At 43.4% G+C, this 14,603-nt stretch overlaps 1 protein-coding gene across 13 annotated transcripts in view; it reads right to left on the bottom strand.

Annotated features, from left to right (window-relative positions):
- Window positions 1-709: 709 nt before the first annotated feature.
- The window catches only part of Tle1 (TLE family member 1, transcriptional corepressor), a 93,353-nt gene continuing 79,459 nt past the window's right edge, over window positions 710-14,603 (bottom strand). For all 13 annotated transcript variants that reach the window (XM_040757312.1, XM_040757316.1, XM_040757317.1 and 10 more), the window contains 6 exons: window positions 8,906-9,155; window positions 7,586-7,833; window positions 5,237-5,384; window positions 3,066-3,216; window positions 1,398-1,474; window positions 710-1,285 (listed from right to left, as the gene is read on the bottom strand). In XM_040757312.1, the coding sequence (XP_040613246.1) occupies window positions 1,178-1,285; window positions 1,398-1,474; window positions 3,066-3,216; window positions 5,237-5,384; window positions 7,586-7,833; window positions 8,906-9,155 (982 nt within the window). In that variant the 3' untranslated portion in view covers window positions 710-1,177. The remainder of the gene's footprint in view (window positions 1,286-1,397; window positions 1,475-3,065; window positions 3,217-5,236; window positions 5,385-7,585; window positions 7,834-8,905; window positions 9,156-14,603) is intronic.

Raw genomic sequence — 14,603 nt, 5'->3', positions numbered from 1 at the left:
TAAATCATCTATACATTTCTTGAAACACAAGAGAAAGAATGTAGATAAGAAAAGACTGGGCCTTTCTAGGAAAAACCAATTCTTCCTGTCAGTGAGACACCAGGAAAAGGCAGAACTTTAATTTGCGACTTTGAAGGAAAAATGTACATATTTTCTCTCATACATACAATCTAGAATTAATCATACACACAAACATACACTCATATAATATGAAACCAGAAGGGGTCTCTTTGGGGTAAGGAAAGAGGGGAAGAAGGCAGTAAGGGTGAATGTGTGAAAACAGGCTCAGTGTTTGCTTCATTACCCAAGTTAAAAAAAAAAAGAAGCCAGGAAAGGTGACACACAACTGTAATCCCAGCTGAGGTAAGAGGTTTGCTCCAGTTCAAAGTGAGCCCATGCTAAAAACAAAATAAAAATCATGATAATTTTGAGTTTTAATCATAAGTCTCAAAGAATGAGCATCAAAGTAACTTCAAGTTCTTCTCTCGAAGCTGTCATTTACAGACAGTTCCAGTTCTGATCCTGAGTCTGTGGTAATCCACAAGGACTTTGACATGATCAGTCCCCATAAAGCAGACGTCCACAGTCAAATGTATTTGTGCAAAGACAAGAGCATTGAGAACTTACCTATGTGTGCATGGACTTACTCACAAAACCCACATCCATGATTACAAAATGTTGATTAAAAACAATCAAGGAGGAAGACCACTTACTGGTACTAAAGGCTTTACTGTAATAAACCAAATATATTTACAATTTATACAAATGTTGAACCAACAAAAATACAAAAAGGAAAAAAAAAACCCCACAAGATGCAAAACCAAGAACCAAGTTCATTGGAGACACCACTGTCCTACAGAGGACTCAATGTGAAATGAACTGCAAGGAACAGAAAAGTAAGCTCACAGTTGGGCAAGATGTGACTGACAGGCAGTAGCTTGCTCCTCTATTCCACACCTGTGGCCTCTGTGTGGCTGTGGTGTCCAAAGGTAGACAGGTGACTGTCTAATGCAGACTTGTTGTCTTCTCTTTGTAGACTCAAAACAGTTCTGTGTCAACGTTTGGAAACAGGTTTCTTCAGATTTTTTTTGTTTGTTTTTTTAATTGTAACTTTTCTATTTCTACAAATTCCAAACATTTGGCCCAATTCAACTGCAAATATGAAGCCATAATGTTTTCAGTAGATGACCTCATAAACGGTAGCCTTTTTGTCCCCTGAGCCAGTGACTATGTATTTATCATCCACAGAGATGTCACAGCTAAGCACTGATGAGGATTCTTTGGACTGTAAGAAAAAACAACAGGCAGAGAGTATTTAATGTGAGACTATTTAATGTGCTCCATTTCTGACACAAGCCATTAGTTGTTTCAAAGGCTACAAGGTAGCCCTTCTGTACCTGGAATATGCTGGCTCCGTAGGGTGTCCGCCAGGCATTGAGGAGGTTGTCTTTTCCAGTACTCACAAACCACTTGCCTAGAATTAGCAAAAGCACATATTCATATTTAAAATTTCCCCTGTTGGAATTAAATAGAGCATTGCTTTTAGTGTGTGTGTGTGTGTGTGTGGTTTCTGGGAGTGTGTGCGCGCGCACACACACACACACACACACACACACACACACACACACACACACACACACACACAGGTCAGGAAGCATGTGTGAAGGTGAGAGGACAGCTTTGTGGAGTTGGTTCTCTCCTTCCCACCTGTTGAGACAGGGACTCTACTACTGTTTCTATTGCTGCCCTGTGAGCTTCTAGGGCCATTTTCCTGTTTCAGCTCATTCTCAGCTCACTGTTAGGAATTATAGGTGTTTCCTAGCTCATCTAGTTTTTAAACATGTGTTTCAAAGACTGAACTCAGGTCACAAGGCCTGAATAATATTAGTGTTTTTACCCATGGAATGATCTAACTGGCCCAAAATAGAGCTTTTATGTTTTGCTTTTTTTTTTCTTCCCTCAACACAGGGTTTCTCTGTGTCAGCGCTAGAACTTTCTTTGTAGACCAGGCTGGCCTCAACTCACAGAGATCTACCCGCCTCTACCTTCCTGATGCTGGGCTTAAAGGCACAGACCACCAGGCCTGGTTGAAAAGAGAGCATTTTTAACATATCAAGTACAATATCCAAAGGGTTGGTCTTCAATCCAAGCAGGTTTTAAATCTAGGCCCTTGGTGTGATCCTGTTTGTAATCAGAAACTTGTCAAAGGGCTGAGGAGATGGATGACTGAGTGGATATACACAGGCAAACATGGACATGGGTTCAGATTTCTAGCATGTGGTCCTGTGTACTTTGAATTGGACCCCCAGAGACAAGTTGGGAAACGGCATAAAACAGGTGAGTAGGCCTTGGACACTCGCTGGCCATCTAACCTAGCTAAAATGACAAGTTCCAACTTGAGAGAAAAGCCTTGCCTCAAAACCAAGATGGTGAATGGGTTAGGGCAGAGGATGAAGACCACTGGCTTCCGCACCCACCTGAGCTTGTTTATGTATATGCATGCGTGCTAGTACAATGAGTTATTTAATACTTTACTAAGCATCACAGCCATTTTCAGTCTTATGGAAGCAATAAGAGCAAAAAGAATTAAATACTGAACTAACGTGAAATGCCTGTCATATCAGATGCATATAGAATGTCCAATTAGTGTCAGCTACACATTCACCCATCTATTCTCACAGTCAATGACAGTCTCCTTGTGAACTTTCCTTTCTCTGTTCTCACTCAGAGGAAAAGAATCTGGGTGCAGCTAACTGTCCCCTCTGACCCAGGTTCCTTATTATAGTCAGTACATAGTGACTTCCAGTATTCTTGAGCACTAACAATCATTCCCCACCCCTACCACAGAACGAGTGTACTCAAAGCTTACTTCAATGCCTGCTGACTCTTCCCAAACTAACAAAGCAGGCTGAGACAGACATTACTCTGCTCGGAGGGGCAAAAGGATTATAGAATTACTGTGTCCAGCTGCATGGAGGGGAACATTTTTCTCCCAGATACCATCTCTAAGCATATTTTTAAAAAGTGTTCATTTAGGCCGTCGGTGGCCTTGTGGCTGGACTCACCACAGTAAGCGAATTTGAGGGACAGCACACAGCTCTCGTGGAGGTGCAGCTGGTACTTGTCAGGCTTGCTCACGTGCAGGACCTCCACGTTGCTGCTCTCCATGCCCACAGCAAGCCACTCCCCGGTGGGGCAGTATCCCAAGGAGAAGATCTGTTGTAAGGAAACGGGACAAGAAGGGGTGGCATAAAGGAGGGCTAATTAGCCAAACCCAGACTGAGAAGAGGTACGAGATTCAGCAAAGCCCAGGACCCTCTACTGAACAAGTGGGAGATTAAATAGTTTCATCCATGCTGTGAAATAAGAAACTATCTTCAAGAATGGCGTTAAACGTCAACATAAAGATATACTGACTGACATACTTGTCCAAGAAAATCCAATGTCTAGGATCTGTAAGCCAGTGTTTCAAGTGAGGATGGTAGAATAAAGACTGGCCAGGTGCTGATAACTGCTTAAGCTAGGTAATGCGTACCTCTATATGTGATATAGGCTTACATACGTTTGATACTTATGGGCATTTGAAATTTTCATTCATTTAAAAATAGTGACCAAAAAAAATATCCTGAATACTCTACAGAAGGGTCAAACAGGAAATATTTTAACAATGTCAACAGTCACCTAAACTTAGTATATGATAGTTGATATAACCTAGAAAGAATCTCAGTGAGGAACTGCCTCTATTGGGTTGTCCTGTGGGCATGCCTGTGAAGGATTTTCTCAGTTGGGTTGCATGAGTGGGAAGACTCCCAAATACAGGTGTCACCACTTCATAGGCTGAGCCCTAGGCTGCATCATAGAGACTGTGCCAGTTTGATGCAGGACTCCCCTCCTTTCTGCTTGACTATGGATGCAATGTCAGTTATATCAAGCTTCTGCCACTGTGACTTTATGACAGTGATGGACTGTAACCTGGAATGGTCATCTAGAATAAACCTTTTTCCTTAAGCTGTTTTTGTCATGGTGTTCTATCAGAACAACAGAAATGAAATTAAGAGTGCATATTTAGTTGTTTTTCATTTTTAACCTAGTTTTTATTTTTATTTTTTATTACCAGTAAACAAACATGCAAATAAATAAATGCTGAGTAATAAACAAAAGAACAACTCTAGCATGAGGAAGACACCGGAAAGGGGCAAGTGCTACCTTTGCCAATCAAGTCTAGATCCGTGACATCTGACTACTTCAAAAGTTACTAACTTTTTATATTATTTTAAAACTCCAGTTCATGTAATAATAGCATACATCTCCAAGTATTCTGGAGGCTTAAGTTGCAGGTAGGACTGCCTTGCATTTGAGGACAGCCTGAAGTTAGGCTACAGAATGAGACATTATCCTAAAAAACAAAACAAAACAAAATAAACCCCCAAACAAACAACCCTATAGATCTAGTTGGGTATGATATTTTCTATTTAAAAATACACAACGTATTCTGATCATTTTCCCCTCCCCAACTCCTCAAAGATACTTCCCACCTCCCTACCTCCCATTGGTCTCTCTCTCTGTCTCTCTCTCCCCCCACCCAAGCAAAAACACCAATAAGACACACACACACACACACACACACACACACACACACACACACACACACACACACACACACACACACACACCCTAAACCCCCAAGGAGTTTGTGTTGGCCAACTAATGAGGTATGGGGCCCACCAGAGTGTGGTGGATGTATCTGGTGATCTTCCATTGGAGAAAACTGATCCTCCTTTGCTAGTGGTTATCAACTGCAAATAGCTTTAGTAAGGGATGGGGCCCAGTGTCCACTTGCCCCCTCAGTGTTTTTAAAGGCTAAGAAATGAGATGGGTATCCACAAGTTCCTAGACTCCTTGAAATAAATCAACATTCATTTCACTCTCACTCTGCATTTGACGGTGAGAATACACACAACATACTATATCCTGCTGAAGGAAACATGTATATTCTCTACCGTATAAACTCCTTTTACCAAAATTATGTGTATATAAAACATCTTAATATGTTTTGTAACCATTTTCCCTTGTGACAGGGGCAGATAGGTAGGGGGTGTCGTGGGCTGTGGTTTTAACCCTATGATTTTAAACTCAATGGAGGGAGATGTGTTTATCCGGCTCCCCTGATGCTGGGCTGGAGGATGGCTCACACAAAGCCTCCTGACTCCACAGCAGGCCAGAGCCAAGCCCTCACCTGGGATGTAAAGTCATGCTGCTGCAGCTGCCTCCCTTCTCTCAGGTCCCAGGACCTCACAGTGTTGTCCAAACCGCCTGTCCAGAGCTTGGTGCCATCATTAGAAATGTCAATACAGCTGGCTCCGTCTGTGTGGCCCTGGAATTGCCTGATAAAACAAACCAGACTGAATAATGATTTCCTGCCAGAGCTCAAAGTAAACACTGTTGTGTTGTTAGTTTTGGACTCACTGTGTGTCATCTCAGTGTCTGCTGGTGTGCAATATCAAACTAACCTTCCCCCGAGGAGCACAGGAAACTGCCCCTGCAGGTTCTGTTTCCTTTTTCAAGATCCAAGGCCTAAAGAAATGGAATGGCATTGCAGGCTGCTGCCAGAAGTCAAGTATGCTACTAGGGCCTCTGATAAATAGACCCAGTGAAACTCTTCCCAGGTCTGGAAAAGAGTTTAAGTACTAAAAGACAATAATGATAAACACACAAGACCCTTAAGGAGCGATAAAAACCTGTACTTCAGGGGCCAAGGCTTGAACCCACAGAAAGGAAAAGGCTTATTCCAAGAACACACTCATTCAGAAGAGAACTGACCAGCAGTGCCCTTCCTGCTGGCGCAGCATGAGCTCTCCAGTGTATTCAGCCTTGCCATTCTGAATCAGAAAGGGTCTTGCATTAGGAAATGTGGACTCCCAGAGAACAAGGGTCAAGCAGGCCTCTTGACCTCAGAGGTGCTAGGCAGAGACAAAAAGACCGAAGACAACAGACACTTGCCAGATCCCACCCCCGGTGCAAGGCTTTCTTTATAGGGGACATTCATGCAAAGTCCAAAGAGCATCCAAATCAACTGGGTGGCAGGGATTTCTGACCCCTGGTAGGACATGAGGCAACAAGTCAGGCTAGCAGTGGAAAGAGCAACAAGAGCACGGAAGGGTCTGGGGTTGGCAGGTGGGGAGGGTACATGCAGTGACTCTCACAAACTTGACTCTACATGCTGAGCATGCACTGGCCAGGGCAGATCAGAGAGGTCAGGACCCACCTTTAGAACCAGGAAAGACCCAGCATAGAACTGCTTAGGAATTTCAATGCCAAGAAGGTCCTTTCTTTCTCTAGGCCCCCCATACCTTATTGCCACAGAGCGCCAAGCTTAGAATTTAAAAGTGTAAGGGAAGGAAAAAAAATCACCACTGCTGCCCCGAATTCTCAGCCAAGATATGAGCCAGAAATCTTTCTCACAAGCTCAACCCTACTTCAGATCTTGTCCCAGCTAGTCCCCTCATCCCACACGCTCAGTGTTCCTGCTGTTGCCCAGTAAGTGGACCTCAACAGTATTAACAAGTCTCTCCATGATTACCCCAAGTTGGAGGAGTTCTTATAGTACCTTTCCTCTCTTCAAACAATTGTCAGAACCCTTTCCTTCCCTGACTTCTTATCACCTCTTCAACTCGGTTAATTATTAGTTTTTCATTCCAAACATCTTTCCCTGTGAACTATCAGCACTGGATGGGTGCTCCACGAGCCTCCCCATCCAGGCACACCCTAGTGTGACTGCCAAGTTGTTGACTGTTGAGAATATGCTGTGTCATAGGAGACACAGGACTCTGTCACACAGAGCAGCCACTGGCCACACATGGTAAGACCAAGTTAAGATGTAAAAAGCGGGACCCCTCCTCATATATATGATTGGTGTTTCTCCAGGAAGCCAGGTCTGACTATAGGACCAAAGCAAAGTAACTTCTGTGTCAGGGTTTCTCAGCTATAAAGCAGAGGATAACTTCCTGTTTCCACTTCCTAAAGGCTGGATTTACAGGTCTTTACCACCATACTTGTTTTAAGTGCTTATTCTTAAAAGCAGCTTTCTGGAACACCTCTGGCATGAGCACTAAATGGAGCCAGACTAGGTGCTGAGAGAAGTAGGAAGATCTAGAAGCCTAATAGAGGCCCATGTGCTCCCAAGAGAAATGACCCTCTTAGTTAGCTACAGAGAAATGCAGATATTTTAAAGCCATTTTGTGGTTTCAATTCATGGAAGCTCATTTTTAAAGTTCTCTTGTTGTCTTGGGTCAGTAGATTTCCATTTGCACAAACAAGACTCTGGCCAAGTTCAAAACATTTAGATGGGAGGCCCTTGCATTGTCATTTATCCCACATTAGACTGTTGGCTGACGAAGCCAGATCTTCCACCTCAGTGTAAGCCAAAGAATGGGAGCAAGAAGGAGAGCACAGCATTGGCGACGCTCTGACATATGGCAAGACTGCAATCATCATCCACAGCTGGCCTCAGTTTGCCTTTGTGTCAACACTCAACTGACAGCAGCCTCTTAACTGAGGCTTTCCCTAGGAAGATCCGTGTACTCACCTGACCAGGGTCTGGTTGTGCAGGTCCCACACTGCGATATTGCCATCACTGCAGCATGAGAAGCAGACTTTGGAGTCAGGGCTGATGGCCAGAGCATAGCAGGCAGGGGCTGAGGATGTCAGCTCTGCCTTTATTCGGGGGGTTGGAGCTGCCAAGTCCCAGATGGATAGAGTACTCGCTTCCCCTCCCACTATGAGAGTACAGCCATCAGGTAGCAATTTACACGAACGGATGTAGTTATCTCTATTCTGTGAAATAATAGAACGTAATCACTGTAGAGCATTGCCAACTGATAACACCGTGTATTCCTAAATGCTACTCTGGTTTTTAACTTCAAGAGAGACATTTCATGGACACTCTGTTCTACAAGAAAGATCAGGGTCCAACTGCTATTGTCTTTTTCCAAAAGTAAACAACTCACAGGGCTGCTCAACCGTAGTCCTGATTTCCAACTGCACAGACAGACCCGAAAGCGCACAAGTGGGAGGCAGCTGTGAGTGTACTTCCCTGTGGGGGAGGAACATTGCCTTCTCACCAACATTTACTGTTGGATAGCACAGACACACCAAGTCTGGTTTTGTTTTCATTTTTCCTGACACTGCCCAATGAATGTTGAGTACTTATCTAATAGTTTAGTGGATTGGCTTTCTCAATATAAGCATGTCTAATACTGAGAGGGAGAGAGAAAAGAGGGGAGAAGGGAGGGAGAGATGGAGGGATGGAGGAGGAAACAGAGATAGACAAGACACATGAATGCACACCAGCTATTTATCTCTAAAATATCTGCCCTGTTGTTTGAGAATCACATCTTGCAGACACGCAGGCAGAACAGCCCAGTTCAGTCTGAAGACCAACAGTATGTATGGCTAACAATCCTAAGGCAAATGGGTGTCTTTAAGCTATCGATGGGGTGACTAGGTGCTTTGTGAGACAACTCTTTCTGTCTTATATAGTAGGAAGGCAAAACCATCTCCCCCATCTCCTCCACAACACCAAACCTATTTGGAAGGGTTTTCATGCTGTTATTAGCAAATGTTGATCCCTTGATATTTATCTAGAGCTTACAGCGAAATTTCAAGGTGAATGGATTGCTGGGATCAGAGTCTACATTAACTGTTTTTTGTTTTTAAGCATGTCTTCAAAGTGAGCTCTGCAAACTACTGCAAAACATCTCCAAAAATATACTCTTCGACACTAGGAATTAACCCTCCTAGTATGCAGTAACTGAAACCTGACCAATTTGGGGGCGGGGAGGGGGAGGAGCTTGAGCAGCTAACACTGCTAATAGGAGTGAAGCTCAGGCCCCTCATGCTCGCTCACCAGACAATCCAGCTGAGAGACGGGGCTCTTGTTGCCAGGGTGGCTGATGTCCCAGACCTTAACGCAGCCCTTGCCACCTGTGTACACGTGCCTTGTGGGGTTGCTGATGGTCACTGCACACACCACCTCCCCATGGTTGAGGGTGTTGATTTGCCGAGCATGTCGGGGGATCCCAGGTCCAATGAGGGCATCAGGGGGAAAGGGGACAGGCTGCATCTGGCCATCGGCAGTAACGTGGAAGGAGTACGCTCTACATGAAAGCAAAGAAAAACATTCTTATCACAAAGGTACCATAGCCTGGAGATGGGAAAAGGTGTGGCTTCCTTGCCAAGGCTTCTCCTGAAATCAAAATAAGTCAAAGTATTTTCTAATGGAAAACAGTTAAAGTTTATATTCAAGCTACTATTTTTACAATGTTTTAAAACATGTACAACTCCATTTTAAATATTTTAGCACATATTTTAAATACTTAAAATTGTTCTTATAAATTTTTCAAAGCATTCTCTCAAATCTCACTATAAAAATGTGTGTCTAAACTGATATAGCCTTCTACATGATTTCTTAGTATAATTTAAAACACTTAAGATAAAGCCCTTAAGAACTCTAATCACACAGTAAATAATGTAACTTAATGTTAAAGTTAAAAAACACAAACACAAAACAGCTTTTGGGGCTGGAAGGATGCTCGGTGGTTAAGAACTCTGGCTGCTCTTGTAGAGGACATTGGTTCTATTTTCAGCACCTACACGGTAGCTCACAAACATCAATAACTCTAGTTCTTAGGGATCCAACACCCTCTTTTTACCTCCATGAACACTACACATAACGAGTGGTACACTAATACATAAACATAAAATAAGTTTAAAAAAATTGAAAACAGCTTTTTTCTTTTATTCTTTTTTTCTTATTATTTATTTTTAAATTTAAATTATAAACAAGGTTACTTCACAAGTCAGTTCCAAGTCCCTCTCCGTTTCCCTTCCCTCCTCCCGTGCCCTCCCACAATATCCCCTCATTTCCCCAGGGAGGGTGAGGCCCTCCTTGGGGGTGTCCATAGTCTGTCATTTCATCCAGGGCAGGGCCTAGACCCTCCCCCAGGAGTTCAGGGTGAGAGTGCATCTCGCATTGTTGGATGGTAGTCCAAAGTCCATTTGTATAATCGGGATAAATACTGATCTACTCCCCAAACTCAATAGATTACCTAGGCCTCCTCACTGACACCCCCATTTAGGGGGTCTTGATCAGTCCCATGCTGGATTCCCAGCCATCATTCTGGGATTCAAAAGCTAACCCTTGTCAAATCAGCTGTTTCTGGGGGTTAAACCAGCCCAGCTTTTTAAAACATATTATTTTAAGTTTTTGATTCAAACTCCTTTTGCATAACCAAGAAAAAAACAAAGAGATTCTTCTATCAGATGACAGAGACTTCCTACCTATCAATTTCTCATATTTAGCCCAGAACCACCAACCCGTTTTATTGGGAGGCAAGCACACAGCTAACGGAGCATCTTCTGAGCTTCCCATTTGCCAGGACAACACACTGGGAGGCAGGCAGGACGTGCTGAGAGCACTGTCAACCCAGCTCTTCATTTGAAAGAAGAATAGAGGAGGGGGACATCTGAGAATGTTCTTCAAATTTTGCTGTGAACCTAAAACTTATGTAAAAATTAATTTTCAAAAGTGAAGCAAAGGAACTGGGGATAGCTCAGGGTTGAGCCCTACCTGGGATGTGCAAGGCCCAAGGTTCTGTAAAGCAAACAGGAGATGCCCGTCCTTCCCAGTGTCTAACTGAGCAAGCTGACTGGACTCAGGAAGCCCTCCAGACTACAGGGCAAACATGAAGATGGGAGGTAACTGAGGAGGGAGTTGGAAGATGCTGACAGGCTAGTGTCTGTCCTGGGTTGCTGACTTTCATGGAGAAGTGAAACGTCTATGGTATCAGTTATGCACAGATGAGTCAGATCCTAGGCATGCACTTTATCTCTGTATGTAACAGTTCTGTTTCATCTGTTGCTGTGATAAAACACCCAGACAACAAGCAACTCAAGGGAAGAAAGGTGCATTTGGCTTTCAATTCCACGCTATAGTCCACTCACTACTAAGGGAAAGTCAAGAAAGGAACTTATAGCATCATGTCAAGAGTCTAAAGAATGAACACATGGATCCAACCCCATTTGCTTTCTTTCGTCTCAGTTTTGCCTCTTAATACTACTGAGGACCTCCTGCCTAAGGAACAGTGCTGCTCAAAATGGGTTTCATACATCAATTAACAATCAAGATAATCTCCCACATACATGCCTATAGGGCAGCCATATCTAGATAATTCCTTATGAAGACTTTCTTCACAGATGATTCAAAGTGTATCTAAATAGAGTTGCCTTAGTAGCACAGTGACCCCAAATACCAGGTACCAACACTAGGGTCTCAAAGTGACAAATGAGTATGCAAGTAATGCTGAAGAAACGTCCTCAGAAAATAACACTAAATTGCACTGTTTGGTTTATTTTATTTTTTTTTAAAGAATGGTGGTTTAGGTGAAGAGAAAACCTGCCCATCAAAATTGCTGGCTGTAAGAGCAATGGCAGGGCATAGGCAGAGGGTGAATTCTCTTTATGCTATCAATCAAGATGGGAGCCTACATGTGAAACAAAATTTGAATCAAACTCCCTTCCAGCAATCCCAGTTTTCAGTGGGAGGCTCTTTAGTAGGAATCCTGCTGATTATAGAGTTAGATGTTTCAGATTAATAAAGTATCTACGCCAAGTACAGATATGAAGCTATTTGCTAGTCTTTGGGAGACCTGTTTCTCAGATGGGCTCTTCTTACAGCACAGGAGCCAGTAAGTATCACACTGAGGCAATTTAAGATGGAGTCACAGTGCAAGGAGAGCTGTGAACACCCATCTGCCCCATGGGAAGCCCACAGAGATACTAAGATATCAGTCCTGGAGCCTGAGAGGAGGCAGGACAGCCCAGTGAGCTGCAGGGCTTCAACAAATGAACAAACCAGAAAAACACACATAAGCACTGAGCTCTCCTCTGGGATCCACAGAGAGAAAAACATGAGGAGAACAGAGATGGCTGGAATTAGTTATTTACTCACAAAAAAATAACAGGAACTTTTAACAACCTATGTTCTGACAATGTTAAGAGACCCCAGAAGAGACTCATCTTCTCTTATGGGTGAGGAACTGGGAATAACAATGCCAACCAGAGTGGAAAATTTGAAAATAGTGAACAAAATTGTCCTCCTTATCCCCAGGGGAATACATTTCTGGACCCCAGATGGATGCCTTGAAAAAAAAAAAGCCCTACCACACTATAGCTTCCCAACACACAAACTACGGTGAATTTCAACTTATAAACCATGAAGAGTAATTCAGTATTCATGAAACAGAACAAGTATCACACATTATAATCAAATCATAAGCATCATCACCCTTACACTTGAGTCCATTATTATTAAGGACACAAACATCACAACACACAGACCACAATAGATGACCTTGATTGGGATGACACCACTCTGGGCAGAGACAAGGGAATCTGGAATTTGAGTCTAGATTGGGCAGTACAATGAGACTGTGACCCCTGTGTATACACATTCAGTGTATACAGGGCAGTACCAGTGGACAAGAGAGCAACTGATTTCCCATGTGAAAGGAAGCAAATCTACTGCTCAGAATGCCAGAATCTAATTTCTAATTTTCATATACCAAAACACACACACACACACACACACACACACACACACACACATACACACATCCATTCATCCATCCATCCATCCATCCATCCATCCATCCATCTAATCTAAATGCATAAAAGCTGATTATTTATGGTGTTAATAATTTCAAACTGTACTTGACCTGAAAATGTAGATAAACAAAGACTATTTTAGCTATGAATAATTTTTTACCTCAATTCCAGATGAGGTCAGACAAAAGAATGGCTTGATTATGGTTATACAAGCTTAGAGAAAGGCAGAATTCATAGGCTACCCTCATGGCTGAAGAGACTGAGCAGGGCTCCTGGAGAGAAGGATATGCACTGCTCCTCAGAGAGCTGTCCTAAGAGGTATGCGTCACCAGTGAAAAGCAATCGAGGTGCATACACATGGTACATGCACTGCTCTGCACCTACATTACCCCTTTAAAATTGATTCCTTCACTTAGTCAAGAAAAGGCAGAGGGAAGGTCTCCTAACGAACTCACCCATTACGTTAAGTCCATGACCAGGTTGAGATCCCAGACTTTTATGTTAAAATGAACCTGACACAAGGCACTTGCACCATGTATGTAGGAGCTTACTACCTAGTCTGCATCCCAGGATGAATCTGTTTCCTGATCCACAGAGCAGATAAAAGACAATACAATGAAGTATAGTCTGATTCTAAGGAACTGGTTGTGAGGACTAAGACAGCACTGGGAACTACAGTGGGTCTCCAGGAAACCACCACAATATAACAGCAAGGAGCCTCTGCTGAGTATTCTACCAGTGGGCAGGTGCCAAGCATTAGGGGACCCAGGAAAGGAGGAAAATGCAGGTGGGAGCGATCAGGCAAGCAAGAGATAAAGGGGGGAGGTAAAGAGGTCACGAGAGCAAACAGTGACATGTCTATAGGAAGACTTCAACCAATGTCCCTAAAGAAGGACACTAGTAGCAAATTGTGAGCCAGACACTGAAACACTGGGACTATACTACACTACGCGCCCATCCCCATCAAGAGGCCTCTGTCCCCATGGCCTTCTAGCCAAACTCCTATAATTAATTCACTTCTAATTCTGAAATCTGGAGGTGGAACTAGAAGTGAAAAGGAAGCCCACTGGACTCGCCACTCGAAAAGGAAATGAAGTCAGTACCTGTCGAGGGCAAAGGGCTTTTCATTTATTGGGCACACGGTGAAGTGCTAAAAAGAGAGGGTCCTCTCCTGCGTTCCTCCCAGGAACAATGAGCTGAATAGCAAGAATGTATTCTGAGCAAGCAGGTTGGCTCCTGTTAACAAAGCTAGGCTGTGTTCTGCAACCAAAGAAAAAAGGGTATTTATAGACTTGTCAGTGACCTGGAAGTAGAGCAAACTGCACTGGCATAATCCAGTAAACAGCAATGAAGCAGAGACTCTGGGGATGAAGGCCAAGTCCCTACTGCCCAAAGGACACGGCACTGCTGCTGAGAAAGTCCTTGCCTGGTCAGCTCTGAAACACCGACTAGTTCTCCAACCTCTTTACAGCTTCTGAAGTCCTTCAAGATTTTAAAGTCAACCAGCCTTGCTTCATGTGACACCAAGCTCCCAGCCACTTCAGGCAGCAAGTCAGTCTCCAAACCATCATCACATGTCACTACATCTTTAAGATGCTCTACATGACTTGGAACTCTTCCCTTCTGCCTAGAAGAGCATGCCCTCTCTTCCAAGTACACATTACCCGGGTCCCATCTACCCATCCCTGCAGGTAGCTAATCCTCTAAATGTTTGCTACAGCATTTATTACATGGGACATTTCTGCCCTTACTGTTGTACCATTCTTTAAGGTAAAGTGAAAAGTCTTCGCCAGCCCATAGGAGAGCTAGTGCTCAACCCCTGTGTCAGAGTAAGTTATCTACTGTTGCCTGATCACTCATATGTGAAGTCATGAAAGGCCAAGAAGTCAAAGAAAAAAAGGCTTAAAGAAGCAAGCTGTTATCCTCTCTCTACTTGGGTT

The sequence above is a fragment of the Mesocricetus auratus genome, unplaced genomic scaffold (genome assembly GCF_017639785.1).
Source record: "Mesocricetus auratus isolate SY011 unplaced genomic scaffold, BCM_Maur_2.0 Super-Scaffold_100014, whole genome shotgun sequence".
Lineage (NCBI taxonomy): Eukaryota > Metazoa > Chordata > Mammalia > Rodentia > Cricetidae > Mesocricetus > Mesocricetus auratus.
Note: the sequence above shows the minus strand (reverse complement) of the source record. Positions and strands in the feature narration are given on the sequence as shown.